The sequence below is a fragment of the Echeneis naucrates genome, chromosome 7, assembly GCF_900963305.1.
Source record: "Echeneis naucrates chromosome 7, fEcheNa1.1, whole genome shotgun sequence".
NCBI lineage: Eukaryota > Metazoa > Chordata > Actinopteri > Carangiformes > Echeneidae > Echeneis > Echeneis naucrates.
This window is the reverse complement of record NC_042517.1, coordinates 16552463-16570158: the sequence shown is the minus strand read 5'-3', so window position 1 is coordinate 16570158 and position 17696 is coordinate 16552463. Positions and strand designations below refer to the sequence as shown.

The following is a 17696-nucleotide window of genomic DNA, read 5'->3' as shown; positions in this document are numbered from 1 at the left end:
TGAATTTTACATTACAGACACAAGCACGCCACAACTTAACCTTTTAAACTGTAACTAAGCTGCATTGTTTTATCTGACGAATAAATAATGCACCACTAATTATACGGTCTAGTCTGGTTTATTCACTGTTATATACCATAAACCCCCTCCTGCTCCATAGTCTCCACATCACAACAATAAACAGCAAGCCAGACTTGGCATGGCTGCGCTAATGATAAGGAATGACACAGGAGGATAAAAGAGGGTTGTAAAAAAGCAGATGTTTGGGCCAGTTCACAGATGGGATTGATACTGACATGGCTTGAGGTTATACGTTGTTGTATAGGTTCAACAAGCAAATGGAAAAATGTATGTGCTCCAATGAGACTGTGTGGCTGGAGCTGGAGCTGCCAGGAGGGGGATATTTACTCTATACCAACAACATATTCTGCTCAGTCTGAGAAGCACACAAGCAAGGTGAGCAAGGAAGGCGGCATCTCTGACCAAACACCTGGTAGGTACATTGCACCTGCTTTTGAAACCTAGAGCCAAACATGAATTACTGACGCATTTATTATCGGTCAACACTGTTTTAGGAGCTGGGTAATGAGGAAATATCCTAAACTTTAGATTTCTTTCCCTAGGTTTTCCCATCAGCCACCATGCGGACGCTGTTGTTCCTCCTCACTGTGCAATTAATGGATATGAGCCTCAGCTATCGTCACAGCCAGTTTCAATGGCTGTCACGCCTGCGTGGTCGGCGCTGGCAGGCCAGCTGGCAGGCTGAAGAAGTGGACTGTCCCCTGGAGTGTGACTGCCCCTCAAACTTCCCTACAGCAATGTACTGTCACAGCCGCAATCTTCAGCACATTCCCTTTGTCCCCTCGCATATAAAGTATGTCTACCTGCAGCGTAACTGGATCACTGGCATCCAGGACGGGGTGTTTGACAATGCAACCAGCTTGGTCTGGGTGGTGTTGTTTCATAACCAGCTCAACTCAGACAAGATTGGCAAGAACGTCTTCAGCAAACTGAAAAACCTGGACCGGCTGCTCTTGGATCACAATGAGCTTACCCATGTGCCTGCGAACTTACCCAAGTCAATCACAGACCTGCGACTTGACCACAACAAGATCTCCAAAGTGCTCCCCAGCTCCTTCGAAGGGATGGTTAACCTCACTACCCTTCATCTCCAAGGGAACGAGATTGAGGATGTTGGAGGTGTGTTCGAGGGCTTGAAGTCTCTGACCACGCTGGATATGAGGAAGAACAAGCTGAGGAAGATCCCTGGCAACCTCCCTGAGCTTCTGCAGCAGCTCTACCTGGGGTTTAACAGCATTGAGAGTGTGCCAGCAGGCTTTTTCACCAAGTATCCTCAACTGCAGTTTGTTCGTTTGGCTCATAACAAAGTCACGGATAAAGGACTTCCATCTAATGTGTTCAATGTCAGCACGCTGGTTGAGCTTGACCTGTCCTTTAATAAACTGGAAAAGATCCCAGTTGTCAGTAAGAACCTGGAGTACCTTTACTTGCAAGCCAATAAAATCAAAGGTATGGATGCATCTTGTTACTTTTAGTCTTAGCCTTTAAATATATATTTTTGATTGTGATGCCATTTTAATCTGTGACAAGGTAGATTTGAAGATTTTGTTTTAAGCTTGTTATTTCTCGGTACTGTGCTCACTGAGGAATCAAGATCACACAGAACTTCAGTGGCAGTAAGTTCAGTTATGAATTCAAACTTGAAGACTTTAAACCATACCAGCAGAAAAGACTGGGTGGGTGGATTTTAGGGTAGAAGGAAACGAAATACCAAAAAGTGGTCTATTTCAGAGAAGTGGTGGTTCGATTAAGATGAAAAGATACTTTATTTATCCAAAGGAAACCAAAATCCAATGGAGGTATTATAAGGTCACAGTGAAAAGGTAATGCAGTGCCAGCCTGGAATACAGTATCTTATGAAAACATACAAGAGCAGTAAGATAAAATACAAAATCTACGCAACTGTGGTCATTTCCCTATTGTGCCTCATCCACACTGTGGATTTTTATTACTCTGGATACTTCTCGTTGTACCTGTACCAGTTTACCATGATGTTTCCAGCTGCCTCTTCTTAACAGTATTATTCAGTTGTGCTTAGAACATCCTTTGGCTTTGTATTAAGCCAGTTCCTAAAACTTCATCTGTTTTCTTTTTATCATTTCCATTTCCTAAGGGTGGATTTGTTGCACTTGTTAAGTGCAAACAGTGACATTGCAGTTTCTGGGCTTTGACTGAGAAGAACACAAATTTCTGCCAGTACATGACAATAAAGGTTGTATTTCAGTACTTTAATCTGTGGAGTCACTGGAGTGCCACAAAAAGAACAAGTCTTTAGAAAGAAAACAAACAGAAGTCGAAGTTAAAAAAAAAAAAAAAATACAAACGACCAAATACAGAACAATAGCTCAAAATATTTTAAAATATTTTTGCGTTTATTTTATATATTTCAAAATATAGAATTATTTATTCAATTGCAAACAAATGACCAGTGCAGCAATAAAATACAACAAATTTCTGTCAGTCATCCAGTCCTTAAAATCATTTTAGACATGAACCACTTCCACAGTCCACTTACATGCATGTTGCAGGTTTTCACATGGTCTTCTGAAAGTAGCTTTGACTTGATAACGTGTGATGTGAATTGTGTGTGGCTTCTCGGTTTGGAGAGACAGCTTGACGCCCCCTTTTATATTCCTTCCTGTGTCTTTCAGAATTTTCCCTGAGAAGCTTCTGCGGTACAAACGACATGACGGACTTCTCCAAGCTCAGCGTGCTGCGTCTCGACGCCAATCAGATCAGTGCCGGAGACATTCCTGCTGAGGCTGCCTACTGTTTGCGTCGTGTTGCCTTTATTGATGTGTAGCACTTCCTGATCTCTCACTGGGCCACCTCCATTAAATACATGGTGCTGCTACTACACTTATCTTATATCTTATTCTGTGCCCTCTCCACCAAATCACCTTTAAGATAATGTTTTGTTGAGCTGTCACGAGCATAGCTATTATCCTTCCGAATGTTTAAACTGTTCCAGCATAATTCAACGGGAAATACCACAGCTGTACAATCATGTTTCCAGATGTCAGCCTGCAGATGATAGTGATGAGGGACATCTGTTGAACAAATTGATTCAATTATCGGTGTCAGTATTCTGGAAAACTGATATGCCGTGAATATGTTGAACACAGCAAGTTCTTCGTGTGTCATGTTTGGCAAAGTATAGCTTTCTAAAACCATCAATCATCCATATGAGGTTTAGTTTGGCTATTTGCCTCCACCATGTGGTACAACACGACTAAAGTAGGTTTAATTGTGGCAATTTTATTTATGCCAATCAAGTAGATTGATGCAGAAAGACTGGATTAGACTGTATTAGACTGATTTGCATCAAACTGGGTGGAGGGATGTGATGTGGATCATCGAAAAGTCCATTCTTTTTTCTTTTTTTTTTTTTTTTTATAACTTTCCTTTTATTTTGATATATTTTTCAATATTTGACCTCAGCGGGCCCACAATCTTTCCTGGATATCATTCTACTTATTATCAACTTGTAAGGTCACTTTAAACATTTAAATTAAAGACTGTGACAAATTTTTTTCATTGACATTTACCATTGTCATTGGTGTCTGTTTTGTAGTCCAACTATTTTTCAGTAACTCCATTTCTGAAGCATAATTTCTTGTACTGTTGTATTTATTGTTTATCACGTGGAAATATGTAGAGAAATGCTATCACTTCCTACCCATTAGTACGAATTAATTAAGTTAAAAAAAAGAAAAAAGACACACATTCCACATTTATTTGTCTCCCTAACTGCTTGCAGTGATATTTTTAGCAACAGGGAAAAAAAATGTCTGCTTCCTCTAATTTGACTGTAGACTCAGAGGTTTGGAAAGAAAAAAGAGGCAGCACTCCTATCACCAATTCCAAATGGCCTCAGAGATTTTTTACTTGTTTTGGTCAATTTGCCTTTTCCTCCACAGCTGCTTTTAATCCTTCACTGAAATATACTACATTGCATGACAGAAATACTTTCTTTGTTTTGCAATAGAGCAGCATTGAACGATAGGGAATGGGTCGCTGCCAGAGCACAAGTGGTTTGCTCACTGATAAGCAGCCCGTGAAATTAGTTATAGAGTTATAGGTTGCATTTGAAGCTGCACACAATTCTGTGGAGGATGACAGGGTGGGGCTTTGTTATTTTGGCTCCTCTGTTTCCCACACAGATTCTTTGAAAACAATGCAGAAACCACCACACATGCACATAATCCTATTTTTGACAGACCTCTCAGGGTGGGCTATTGAGTAAACACAAGCAAAAACAATGAGAACATTGCGGAAAACACATCCACTGACCTCTCCCTCTCTGTCAGCATGATCCTGTTTCTTACTGATGATATGTAGTTATAATTAAATATCATACATGTATATGAGTGATGCAGTAACGTGCCGTACTTCTCTGTCCAGTGATCTTAACCCTGATTCAGCATAGTGTGTAATCTCTGTCTTTCTCCAGCAACAGAATATTCTGCAAGGTTAATGTTGAGACTATCAATACTGTTTTGCAGTGAAACTCAATGTGATTCATACAACTCAAAACATTTGGTTGGTCATATTTATAACCAAGTTGTTTTCATGAAGACGGTGTGTTGATCAGCAGTGAAAGCCGAAGATCAAAGAAGCTAAACTCCTTTCCAAAGTGTTGGAAAGAACGTTTTGTTGCATTTTTGATCTCTCATAAAGGATGCAGCGTTTTAGGCTTGGCTATCCTGTGGCCTGAAGGCATAAATCACTTAGTGAGGCTTCTGACTGTTTTTTAGATAGGATTTTATGAGGTGTTCATAAAACTCCGTGGCAGCACACACAGTCTTATTATACCCAATTACAGCGATACATATAGCTGCATTTGTGGGTGTGTCTGTGAGTGTGTGCGGAGCTTGTGGGTGGTAGTTGGGGTATATACCTGCAGAGCTGGAGTATTAGATTTTGCATTTAGCACTGTTGGTTAGTTTTTACGATCAATACAATCGTTGAATGAGTCAAACTAATAAATAACTCGCGGAACTGTTTGGAAACAACATTCAAAATAGTTGTTTAAGTGGCACCAAATGGAGACACACCATTCAACATTCATAGCTAATGTAAAAATATAAATTTTTTGTGAACTCAAAAAAGATTTTTGCAAAAGATAATGCACAAACATAATACACATGGCATACTATTCCAAATAAGGTCAATCATTGCTTTCAGTCAAAGCGAAGCTTCCGATTAAACAGGTGAGCCTGCTCCGTTCCACATAAACTTGTTAACGATGGAGAAAATGTACAGCCTCACAAGTTTTCAGCCTGCGTTTGCGGTGATGTGCTCTTTACCACCTGAGCGGGAGAGAAAAACAATAAAAGAGCAAAGAATCTAAACACAAACACTTGAAAGCCTCAATATGCCAAAGGGTACAGTTTCAACTGTTTTACGAATTTTATTGTTTGGAGGAATACTCACATTAATGCGGCTCCATCTCTACGTCTGGAGAGTCTCCGCTTTAATCCAGATGGCAGAAGAATTTGTCAGGGTCACGTCAACAAACATGGCCTCAATTTAAAGTCCATACATCCAGTAAATTCTTACCTTGTGTTTGTGTGAAATCGTGATCTGTGAGTGTTGAGAGTTTTCTGTTTTGAAAAGGAAGCGAAGGGGTGAAATTAAAATCACAGGGTGAGTAAAAACAAAGAAACACCTCTTTTTTTACATTTCTAAAGAGACTGAATGACTCGATAAAAATGTCCAAGAATTGTGAATCATAAAAGAGCAAGCGCCTGGCAACTGACAAGTTGTGTGCAAAAGTAAATGTATTTTGGCATAATTTGTGAAGAATATCGGGGTGTTGAAACATATCAAGCACATCAACGGACGGGCCAGCAGTTATTTTGTAAGAAGTCAAAATGTTTGCAAGTTTCTTTTCCGTTGTTAAACGTTTCATTATCGTGAATAGAATCTGGAAGAAACTGCCGTGGCTCCAAGTTGGACTACAACTTTTTCAATTTAGGTCAACACATACTTTTTCAGTTCCTTGGAGATGTAATGTTTATTAAATTACCTTGTTTCATTCCTCTAGACAAACCAGAGCAAGGTCTTGGTAGTTTAGTAGCGACCCCAGGTGGGTCACAGGTCATGGGGATCCTAATGAAATAAATATATCTGTTGAAGTATTCTCAGTGTTGCACTGAGGAATTTAGCCATACTGCTTCTTCCGGCTAAGAAACTATGCGGTAGTGATGGAAATTCCAGCCCTGCTGAAAGAGGCAACTCAGGAGATGTTTGGCTCCTGGTTGAAGCTTCAATCAGGAAAGTTTTGATATTTGATAATAGAATATTTTTCACACGTTGTGCGAATGAAATTTCACTGTACTCGTTTTATTCTATCGTGTTGTGTTTTTTTTTTTTAATTGATTGTCCGCATTTGCACAAGACATTGATCTCAAATGCATGCATAAAATTCAGTTTTTTCTCACACATACTGCAGAAAATGCAAAAGGCATACTATTGTCACACTGCCCATTCAGTTGACAGTCATGGGACAGCACAGTAGTTAAAAATGTTGTCCATCTCATCAAACAGCATCTTAATCTTGTGCGTCACTGCTTCTCACTGAGAACACAGATGATGCCAGTTAAAATCAGAGCGGGTTTACTGCTTAGATCTTTGGTTTCTTTGAGGCCACCGCCAGAGTAAAACTTTCCCACACAGCGTGGCGAGAAGCAAGACAATCAACAAAAGCTGTGGCTAGCAGGATATCGGTGGCATGATGACCCATCTTATCAAGCATGAAGACAGTTACGATCTGCAGTTAAGTGTAGTTAAGCTCTACGCTTCACAGTGCAACGTATCTCCTTTTATAACATTTTGTAAAATTTGCATCTGAAACACCAAACCCTCTGATGTCCAGTGCTGCCTGTCAGCCTGGAGTTTTTTTGTTTTGTTTTTTTTTTTTTTGGGGGGGGGTCTCCCTTGTTGGTTAACTTTTACCTCATTGTGTTTGCCTGCTGATAGTTTAAATTCTGATCTCAAAATTTGTCGAGAAGACATTTCATAGGATTTCATTTCCTTCCCATGAGCTTGGATTTAGCTCGTTAGAGCACTTAAAATTCCCGTTGTGCTGCTTCTGTGGCCAAAACAAGGAGCCTTAATGTAGTTATCAGTCAAACTAAAACAAAGTGTTGGCCAATTTATTTCAACCTTTCTGTTTCCTTTTCAGTTCTAGTGTAATTGGATCACTTAGAATCCATCACTTGTTTCCCATGTGATCATCAGCATTATGCAAGTTTATTAGAGGAGCAAACACAATGTGGCCTTCCAACTGAGTGCGTTAACTCTGTCACCTCCTAACTGTAGCAGCTCAGTGGGGCCTACACTGATCTTGTAATGATTGCAGTCTTGTAGTTATGTAATAAACAAAACACTTGCACCCCGTGCATCTCCAACATAAGCAATACGCCTCTGATAGCCGGCCTCAGAGTTCGTCGGTCCCAGGTGATCAAGTGACAACAAATGTTCCGAGATATACGTCTGGGTCAAACACAGAACACACAAATGACAAAAGGAAGCTGACCTAAAGTGATGATGTGAACACTGGACGCGGCTATAGAGTGCCGTTGTTTACCAGTTCCCCATACTTTCAGATTCTAATTTCTTCTTGAGCCAGGGAGATGGTTCATATGTGACCATATGTGAGCCATTAGATATTTTTTCCTGAGATAAAATGTTTAGGAAGTAAGCCATAAATTGTACAGCGATCCAACTGAACTGAAACAAGCTTTGGATGCAGTCCAAGAAACTGATGTTTCGTCTTTAACGCCATTAGCACAGCAGCCCCGCAACGTTATTACTTTCTATAAATTCTATGTGTTTACCATTTTGCAGCTGGGTTGTTTTATTGCCTTTTATGGGGTTATTTAGCTCTTGCTGCACTTTCTGCCTGTTTCATATTTTAACAGGCACATAAAAACTGAGCGATAACCTTGTTTGTGAAATAAATCAAAGAATGTGATCGGATGCGACGTGCAAACCACTGGTACCTTTTGTATGATGAGACAGTAGGTAGTAAGTATGAACAACAATCCTCCGCAAATGGAGGTAATGATGAAGACGAGCTTGAAGTCGTCTCTGACTGGTCTTCTCTGTGAGGCTTTCGCTGACTTTCTACCATAACTGTCTGTAGAGAAAGAAGAAAGAGATCCATAATCCCAACAGCCTCGGACATCTGAATCAATAACCACGGGGTTGTCCAGAAATGTGAGGTTCCGACCTGTGAAATGTGTGAATGACTCTGTGGATGACTCTGTGGATGACTCTGTGGATGACTCTGCGGATGACTCTGACTCTGTGGCTGACTCTGAGGGTGGCACAGAGGGTGGCTCTGTGGAGCAGTCAAATATTTCTGTGTATTCATGCTGACATCTCCAGTCTACCGGTGTGTCGCTGGCGGTGACCAGCTCCCAGTAAACGGTCAACACCTCCGAGGCGCTCTGCAGCGCCTCCGTAGGCGACCCCGTGTAGACAATTTCAAAACTCTCTGGCTTGTCCTGCATGCATCAAAGAAACACATCTTGAACGTCTTCATGAATATAGCAGTATACCTCTCTGCTGGCCGGTTTTAAATCAATCTATTTATCTTCTGATTGAGAACAAAGTGGAAAATACAGAGGAAGAAAAAAAAGGACATGTAAGAAAAGCAAAACATCATAAGATATGTTTCATTTTGAATTTTAAGCCATAGGCTTAAAAGGACACAGCTCGCTCACCTCGACCTCCTCATTAATCTGCGGCACACATTTCTGAGAATATATGTTGAGGATGAGCGCTCTCAGGGACTGAACATAGTCATCATTTACTGAGCCGCGGTTATATCTGAAGTGAGTGGTGAGGAGCTCCAGGATCCAGGGTAAAGCAGCTTTTACAAAGCAGCATTTGCTCTGTAGGAAATCAGAGCGTGAGATGCTAAAATCACAAAGCATGATCCAGTCCATGGGAAATTTGAATCAATGACACAAACACTGGCAAAACCAAATGCTGCCTTACCAGAGTTCTCCGTTCTATGAACGTGTAGGTTATCGAGCACCCGTTTCTCAACTGGTTATCCATCTGCAGAAACAGCAAACGGAGTGTTGTGTGATCAACGTCCTTACTTTAAGCAGCTGTTTCTAGTGTTGTCTCAACACCTACCAGATGTCTGACTGTGAGCAGGTGCTCCCTGGTAATGGAGTGTCGGCACGGCCCAGGGATCTCGGCCATGTTCAGAGGGAAGCTCAGGAACATAAGCACACACAGACACTTTACCTGCAACTGACACAAACGTAAATCCTCTTCACACCACGTGACTCTCAAAGGGAAGCTCACTCAGAAACTGTCTCAGCCGCAAAGTGCACCAGCCTCCAAACACTACCGAAGTGGAATATCCATTCCAAAATAAGCCGCGCTCCAAGCCGCACACTCATCCAAGAGGCGCTGTGGGGTGCCGCTGTCAAACATTCCCACATTTGAGTACAATCCACATGTCAGCGGGATTATCATTCTTTTGCAACAGAGGAAAGATGATCGTGTAAATCATTTTAAAAGGTTAAGAAAAAAGAAGTTCAAAGGAAACCTAAATAGAACTTAGAAAGTATAAAAGCAGGCATCTAAGCACTTCCCACCACAGTCTAATAGCCCGTGGTTGGAAGCTGTCTACACTAACAATACTTTCTTTCCATCCCTGCACGTCATTTCTGCATAACCGCCCTGCTTCTTGACTGTGCAGTGCTTTAATATTGAGCCTCTTTTCTGTCACACAACCAGCAACTGAGTTATGACCTCAGAGGAACCTGACTCGGAGCTAAAAAGGTTCCAGCCGTGGTCAAATAGTGCCATCTACCATGAGAACTTGGCCTCAGAGAGCACCGTGCACGCATTGCGCCCGTGGCCAGTGATGTCTACTCTCAGGCACCTTTTGGCAACTCTAACAGTGAAATGCACTCCAGATTGATTTAATTCTTCAACTTGAGTATAAAACATGGCGACAAGCATACATTCCTAATGCTGTGGGCAATATACTGTATTTACACAAGAAGGATTTTTCATGATAGCCTGCCTCTTATCTTGACTTGTGATCTCAATTTTTTCTCGAACCTTTTTTTTTTTTTTTTTTTAAAAACAAAAAACGCCAAACTGAACCAATGAGCAACAAGCAATTTATTCAGGTCTGTTGGACCTCTGAGACGTATTAAAGCACAAAGGAGAATTCTCCAGGCAAAAGAACGAGTCCTTTCACATTTCACTGTCTATTATATCTATTATAAGATTAAATCACCTTCCATGCGTTAAACTGGTGATTCTCAAAGCAACAGTGACTGCGCTGTCTGAGATCAAAGACCGTCACCCCAGCCATCAAGTCTTATTAGGAAAGCGTTTGGTGATTTATTAGGACACATAATAATCAAATTAATGTAATCTGATTAAATTATTGGTGTGAATGGTATGTGGAGCACATGATGCAAATGTCACCGACCACATGATCTATTTTCTCCACTTTATCCAAAAAGTGTAAGAAAATCAGCAGACTGCAAAATCAAACTATAAGCCATTTCTGTGCTTTTCCTCGTGTTGCTGCTCAGTAAATCGTTGGACTTTTTTTTTTTTTTTTTTACCGAAGTGGCCGGAGAAAGAAGTTTCTCACCTACCTTGGCTTTGCTCTGAATCAGGGTTGACACAAGGATGGTCATCTGGTAAGTGTTTGACTGTGGAAAACACCAGACTCCTCTGTCACACACATTGAAGCAAAGAGATCCTTTTCATAAATTCAGTTCCACTCCACAGGAAGGAATTTGCTGTTAGGTAAATTTGACCCCTCGTCATGTGGCGCTGTTCTTCAAAGCCTGATGTGCTCCTCCTGCACTGAGTTCAAAATGAGACTAGCTGTCTCTAGCAACAGACGGCCCTTTATAAAGACCTCCCATCTGCTTGACAAGATACTGCGTCGTTGTCAGCATGCAGTCTCTGCAAGTCTGCAGCAAGGGTAAAAAACAAAAACAAAAAAGAAATTATTATATATATATGTATATATATATATATATATATATATATATATATATATATATATATGTAAATTAAGGATTGCAGAGAGGAGGGATCTTGTGTGTGGTGGAAGAGATTGCTGGCAACATCTGTTTCTGTTCTCCAAACTCGATTCCCTGAAAGCAATATTTAATCAAAACAGTTCCATACACAAGCTTTCAGAAGGAATCCGTGCAGCTCCTCTTTCCTGTGTGCTGCGTTGTGCTGGAGTCGCTCCAGTCTTAACTGGACCAGATCTTCTGCTGCGGCTCCGCAGATCGGGTGTGTGCAGAGGCTCGCTGCTTTATCTATCCTTTTTTTTTTTTAACTGGATTTACTGTGTGCTGATTTCTGAAAGAACTGACCAAGCCCAGATAGCTGTTGCCTCGCAGTGAGAAGGTCTCGGGTTCGGTTCCCGGGCACGGGTCCTCTCTGCGCGGAGCTCCCCCGGGCGCTCCTGGTTCCTCCCAGCGTCCGAAGACATCACGTTTATGTTAAGTGTCTGTATGTTGTCCCTGTGGTGGACTGCCGACCTGTCCAGCGTAAGTTAGGACTGGCTGCAGCGACACCCCCCATTCACAAATATGCATTAATGGCCTATTTATGATGATGATATGAATCACCCACATTTCAGATGAACAGACTCAAACTGAAAGCATCTGGCCTTAGATCGATTACGACGGGATCACTTACCTTTGGAATTTCTGTGCAAAGCTGTGTTTTCGGTGTGGCAGTGTGGATTGCAGTGTTTTTGCAGTTTGGGGGTGAATCAGTGGAATAAAATAAATGGGGGCATTACTCACGCAGAGGAGTGACTCATTTCTGACGTACTACAGAGGAATTTTTGATCTACCAGTTACTTCTGAGTTTAATCTCTTATAGAAAAGATGTGGAAAAACAAATGAAGCATGATTACACAGAGATTAGCTCTGCGTAGAAACAGAAGAAACACGGCAATGCAGCTCTTAGTATCAACAATAAAATCGGTATACATGTATAAACGTCAGCCGACATGCCATTTATTTTGCCTTGTTTCTGTGCCTCCTCAATCTTTCTGCTCTGTACATAATGTCCAGAATAAAAGCACAGGGGTGGAACTAGTGTCCAAGTAATTGGGAAAATACCTTGACTGCTGACATTTCTGGAATTTCACATGAGGCTACGTTGATCACCATGTAATAATTGACAATGTGTCAAAGGAACAATGCCTTTTTAAATGTTGGCTTTCGTTCGTATTAAACAAAAGTTACAATGTCTTCGACAGTCAAAGGTGGAGCCCAGCTGATTCTCAGAACAGCTATTCATCTCCTTTTTCCAGCGTCATACTGAACAGAGTAATATGAGCAGCACTGACCTACTCATCTGACACTCTGCAAGAAAGTGAGGGAGTATTATTCTTTCAACAGCACAAATGAAATATAAATGAATAGTTTCTTTCGTATGTCCATTGGATAATATGTTTAGTATATTTATTGTTCTAGGAGTAAAACACTGAGCAGCTGTTCAAAGTTCAGGGTATCAGCTATCAATTTATTTAGCAAATAAATTGATAGCAATAATCCCGAAGAAAGGTCTGCCTGTCTGACTGTTTTGGCAACTTTCCAGGACAAATACTTTGATTGACTTTGATTGACTCATAGAGATGTTGAGAGATGTTTACGCAATGGTTTGAATATACAGTTGAGCAAATACCAGGGCAGACCTATTCACCCTCACCTCATAGCACACTATCGACAGAAAAAACCCAAAGTAGACAATTCATGGATGTGCACGCAAGGAAGCATGACACCCCCACTGCCATTTCACCAGAGGATGGGTTTTTTGTTTTTTTTTTTTTCTGACCAATTCAGAGAAAAAGAGAAAAACAAATCTGACAAAAGTCTCTGATGAATATGTGTGCTTTTATTGTTTTGTTATCTTTGTGTCTCTTCTGTCTGCTAAGTAAGCAGTAATAATTGTCTCTGTCCAGTCTATCTCTAAAAATCACCCTGCACAAGCAGGGTTGGGTTAGGGTTAGAGTTGTGTTACTCCTTAGAGTCATAGTTCAGAAACTTTTTTGATGAGCGCTATTCTGAAACTAAAAACACAGGATCTCTGCACTAAGTTCACACTCTGATATGAGTGAAAGAATGCCACTGAGATTTGTCAGGCTTCACAAGCTGCACCACAATTTGAAAGGGGATAATTTCATGTGGAAAATAGAATTGTGACTGTACTGTATATGAGCCACTGATGCCTGTTCATATCACATTTAACACACATTCAACAAATACGTATTGTTTCTCTATACCTAGCTATAAGAGAAATTTACACTCGGTATACAGTCAATAATCAATGACACGTCAAATGTCACAGTAACTGGTCTTGTCTAGCTGTTTTATTCACGTGGGCTGAAATAATTGGTTCTGCGGTCACTGATGGAATTGAATGTAAACCAAAATGACACCCCAGCTAACAAGTTTATTCTTTTTGCGTGAGTACAGCACATATATAGATTTAAACCGTTGCTTTGTGATGATAATCAGCAGATTCATACATACACAACCACACTAACACACACACATACACACATTTGCGGGTAAAAACTTATAAATAAAAAACATATTAAAAGGCATTCAGTGCAACTTGCGTGAAATATTAAGGTATATGTAAAAGAAGACCATGATTTGTAAGAAATGTGAAGATGAGTTCCTTTACCAATTTCATGTGACAGACCTTTTTTGATCCCACTTCGTGAAATGCAAAAGAAGGGATGATTGGACAAAGAAGCACGAAGAAAACATTGGGAGATAGCAGCAAAAGAGAGACAGAAGAAAAACAGGCACATCTAACTTCGTATCAGACTGCAGTAGCAAAGCCTATGCGATTATTGCGGCGGTCAAACTCTGTGTAGTAGCGGGCAATGAAGTTGGCCCCCAGAATCCAGATGGGACCTGTAGGTGGCGGCACATCCAAACCCCTAAAAGTGACAATGCAGACGTCCCCTTCGATCTGTGATTGCTGCAGAGGGGCAGAGCGGTCAGGGTCATTCTGCGGTCATTTTGATAACAGTAAGAATTATACAGATCCTTTACTTATGTGAAAGCACAAAAAATGGAGTGCAAAAATACACTACAACAACTCAAAATCCTGCAATTAAAATTCGTAGAACAGGAAAATGTACTTGAAGTATCAAAAGGAAGTTTTCTGAGAAGGCTAAATCATCCAGGCTGGGAAAAACAAATTTGTTTGCATTGGCTAAAGAAAAAAAAAAAAAAAAAAAGAACCTATAAAGTTTTAGGTCCTCAGTAGCTCGCCTGTTGTTCATTGTTGCAAAGTTGTAACAAAGTTGTACTAGTACATTCTGAACTGAACTCCCAGCATGTTCACTGAAACCTGATCAAGTTTACCACTGCTCCAATGAAAACACCTGCAGGGCATTCAATTCACACAAAGAGCACATACAGTATTTTATCATACTTCATGAGTGTCATAAGCATAATTTAATGATTCCGATTTTTGTCATCCTTACCCACAAAATGTAATCCTCGTGAGTAAGTGAGTACTCCTGGCCACCCAGGTGGAACGTGACACTGGGCAACATCTTCACACTGTCACAGTCGACTTTGTACTGAGAAACACAAAATAATGAATGAGGACGGGTTTGAAGTGTTTGTGTAGCAAAGGATCTTGTGTGCGTAAACTCTTACCCCACTTTCATCCAGCTGTGCTCCGATGGTTTTCATCAGCGCAGACACACAGGAGGCGGGGCCGGTGATGTAGGAAGAGCCTGTGTCAATCACAGCTGTGCAGCCCTCTGCACAAAACATCATCTCCGTTCCCACAGAAACTCTGGAAGAATGAACGAGGGGGTGTAAAATTGTTTCTGAAAGGGCACACACACAAGCACATGTGCAGTGTGTTAATGGTATGAGGCAAACAGCTTACCCCTTCATGGTAACTTCCCATTTCCCCACCTCCCTGGTGTCCATATAGTTAAAGTTTCCAGTGTAGTAGTTTGGGTCTGTGCCACCGAGGACCAGCTCTCCCCCTGGGGAGTGTTTTGGGTCTCTGAAAGAAAGAGAGGCAGCACTCTAAACCGAATAATGAACATCATCCAGCAGAAGTTTCTTTGGCTCGGCAGAGGAAAGGGACACAAATGGGCATTGTAAATTGGTACATGTTTTTCAAGACTCTCACTGATTCCAGATTTAGCTTTTTTTTTTTTTTTTTTTTTTTTTTTTTACACAAACACTCTTCTGTATTCAGTTATAAACTTGCCTTGATGCTCATATTTGTCTCGCTCAAAACAAATTTTCGACAACAATGTCGGTTCTGCCCACCTGCTGTAGTAGACAGAAAACACCTCTTCCCTGAGGACGTGCTGAGACATGATGCGGTCAAACACTGGAGTGATGCCATCGATGGCCACGTTGGGGTAACCCATTCCCAGGACTCCATCAAACTTGGCGAAGATGAACGGCAAGGCAGATAGAGAGGAGGCTTCTGCAAACACTTGCACCACAGGTATACCACCCACCTGCACAGAAAAAACAAACAGAGTGTCAACAGATTTACACGCAAGAGGTTGACGCATTTACGTAGAAAATGTTATTTTATTTTGAACTCACCACGACCACATCCTCACTCAGGAACCCCCGAACATTGCCGGAGGCGTACTGGATGGAAAATCCTGTTCCATTCTCGACGTAAGTCCAAGATTTTGAAGCATCATACCTGTTATGAGTAACTAACAGTTCAAAATGTATTTGAGTCATGAAACAATTGTGTACCAGGAAAGATTTATGCAAACACGACTCCTCCAATATCAGTTTTTAAAGAATATTGTTCATAATTATTTGAAAACAATATCTACTTTCATTTATTCAAACCTGCAATAACTTGAATTCTCACTTGGGTGCAGCAGAAACTCAGTGAGCTTTGTTTAGGTTACTTGTCTTAGGTTGATATCATCAGCTGTAGCACAATATGATCATTCGCTGGCAGTTGTGTGTCAGCTACATGATAAATAGGTTTAGAAATTTATTTGAAATGTATTTATATTTCAATTTCATCGCGCTCTCTCTCTCTCTCTCAACTCTGTTGTTTGGTACTAAGCAGGTATAGTGTATGGTGTTTTTAGAGCTCTTCGGCTGCCTGTTGCGGATGAAAACAACAATTTGAGAGTGATAATTGTGAGCAATGAGCCACAGATGCAGGGGGCACTTCCCTGTGGGTTCACCACGATGAACAAGCATTTTTTTCCCCATGATTTGATTACTATTAAATGCACATTATCCATATTAATTATCACCACTCTAGGTAAATGCTATTTTCCACAACGTACATGTGCTCATGGCCACTTACAGCAGGCAGTTGAGAAAGGTGAGCAGCTTTGCGAGGGCACCCACAGGTTGGCTGAGCCTGTGTCAAACACAACATTGAACATCTGGGCAGGAGAGCCGATGCTGATTTCCCCAAAGTACTGAGTCTATTGGGAATAAAAGGGGAAAACGTACATTTATGTTATGTTGACTTTCCTAAACCAGTGTTCGTTTAATATTATTCGATTTTTTTTCCTATCCCAAGTGTTAATGCAGAGGCAAATTGAGGTTTTAATCTTTAGATGTTATGATAAGTCTGTTTTTGTCTTGAAGAAAAAAAATAAATAAATAAAACAAAAACAAATGCAGATGATTTTGATTGCTAGCATCTGAATGACTCAGACTCGTTTCCCAGGCTCAAGCAGTTTCTCTGTAAACTAGAGAATTGTTCTATTAAAACTACAGTGCATTGTAAAATACCAAAGTGTCTCACATCCAAGTAGTTGGTCAAAGGTGTGGGAACAGTCCCATTGTTGCTGTCAGCTATGCTCCTCTGGGTCAGCTCAGTTAACACTTGCTCTGCAGAAACACCCATGTCCCGGAGTGTCTCTCTGATGGACGGCATTTTCTTCAGGGCGATTCTGGAGACAGAACAGCATTACCAGGAAAAAGATCTTCAAGCTAAATTTAAAGCTAAATTTATGCAGAGAGGAACTGCGGCTGTGACTCTTTTCAATATTTGTACACAATTTTCTTTTAGGCGTGCGGATGCAGTTGGTGTAGCTGTAAGGCCCTTACTCCATGTGTTTCCATCTTTAAGCAAAGCGAGTACATGAGTTTCTTACCTTCTCAAAGCATGGCTCGTGGTCACTGTCAGTGATAGCGCAACTACACACATCCAGTAATTAGTCAGTAGTATCATTGTGGCTTAAAAAAGAAAAAAAGATGCCTGTATGAGCAAAAATATTCCTCCGTTATTGAAGCTGCCACTGTCTGCCTCTGCCTATCTGGCCCTTCAGCTCTTTTTATACCATGTCCTCTTCACCATGCTTTTACCCGTGGGTCATTAGCTCTGTCTGGGAGCTTCCTTGGAGGTTACCTCTTGAAATCAACCTCTGCTCCCACACAAATCAGTTCTTCTACACCGCTGCCTTGGTCACACAACCCCTCCTGTGATAAAAAGGGTCCCAGTGAGAGGTCTGAACTTCGACCCCTTCAAATATACTGAAGACAGAAAGCAGGGGTGTAGGGCTCATGAGATTGCTGACGTCGGCAGGCTGGACACCTCGT

At 41.1% G+C, this 17696-nt stretch overlaps 3 protein-coding genes across 3 annotated transcripts; 1 reads left to right on the top strand and 2 right to left on the bottom strand.

The window, feature by feature from the left end:
- The first annotated feature begins 641 nt into the window (after positions 1–641).
- On the top strand, positions 642–3327 carry fmodb (fibromodulin b). The gene is made up of 2 exons (XM_029506488.1): positions 642–1530; positions 2733–3327. The coding sequence occupies exons 1-2, from the start codon at positions 642–644 to the stop codon at positions 2882–2884; spliced, it is 1041 nt and encodes a 346-aa protein (XP_029362348.1). The 3' UTR covers positions 2885–3327.
- A 110-nt stretch (positions 3328–3437) lies between these two features.
- csf1b (colony stimulating factor 1b (macrophage)) lies at positions 3438–10883 on the bottom strand. The gene is made up of 9 exons (XM_029506489.1): positions 10731–10883; positions 9238–9357; positions 9094–9156; positions 8817–8987; positions 8321–8597; positions 8091–8227; positions 5644–5687; positions 5518–5555; positions 3438–5393 (listed from the first exon to the last, which is right to left on the bottom strand). The coding sequence occupies exons 1-8, from the start codon at positions 10770–10772 to the stop codon at positions 5519–5521; spliced, it is 891 nt and encodes a 296-aa protein (XP_029362349.1). The 5' UTR covers positions 10773–10883; the 3' UTR covers positions 3438–5393; position 5518.
- Positions 10884–13941: 3058 nt separating this feature from the next.
- ren (renin) lies at positions 13942–17328 on the bottom strand. The gene is made up of 9 exons (XM_029506409.1): positions 17252–17328; positions 16900–17047; positions 16450–16573; positions 15714–15832; positions 15426–15622; positions 15031–15153; positions 14793–14934; positions 14615–14713; positions 13942–14103 (listed from the first exon to the last, which is right to left on the bottom strand). Exons 1-9 carry the CDS (start codon positions 17326–17328, stop codon positions 13942–13944), a joined length of 1191 nt encoding a protein of 396 aa, XP_029362269.1.
- Between the last annotated feature and the right edge of the window lie 368 nt (positions 17329–17696).

Coding starts and splice junctions, on each gene's coding strand:
- fmodb (XM_029506488.1), top strand. CDS start 642: ATGCGGACGCTGTTGTTCCTCCTCACTGTGCAATTAATGGATATGAGC. Junction 1,531..2,732: donor GCAAGCCAATAAAATCAAAG/GTATGGATGCAT, acceptor TGTGTCTTTCAG/AATTTTCCCTGAGAAGCTTC.
- csf1b (XM_029506489.1), bottom strand. CDS start 10,772: ATGACCATCCTTGTGTCAACCCTGATTCAGAGCAAAGCCAAG. Junction 8,598..8,816: donor AGATTAATGAGGAGGTCGAG/GTGAGCGAGCTG, acceptor TGATGCATGCAG/GACAAGCCAGAGAGTTTTGA. Junction 8,228..8,320: donor GTCATTCACACATTTCACAG/GTCGGAACCTCA, acceptor CTTTCTCTACAG/ACAGTTATGGTAGAAAGTCA.
- ren (XM_029506409.1), bottom strand. CDS start 17,328: ATGATACTACTGACTAATTACTGGATGTGTGTAGTTGCGCTATCACTG. Junction 17,048..17,251: donor ACGAGCCATGCTTTGAGAAG/GTAAGAAACTCA, acceptor TTCTGTCTCCAG/AATCGCCCTGAAGAAAATGC. Junction 15,623..15,713: donor TGAGTGAGGATGTGGTCGTG/GTGAGTTCAAAA, acceptor TTTTCTGTGCAG/GTGGGTGGTATACCTGTGGT.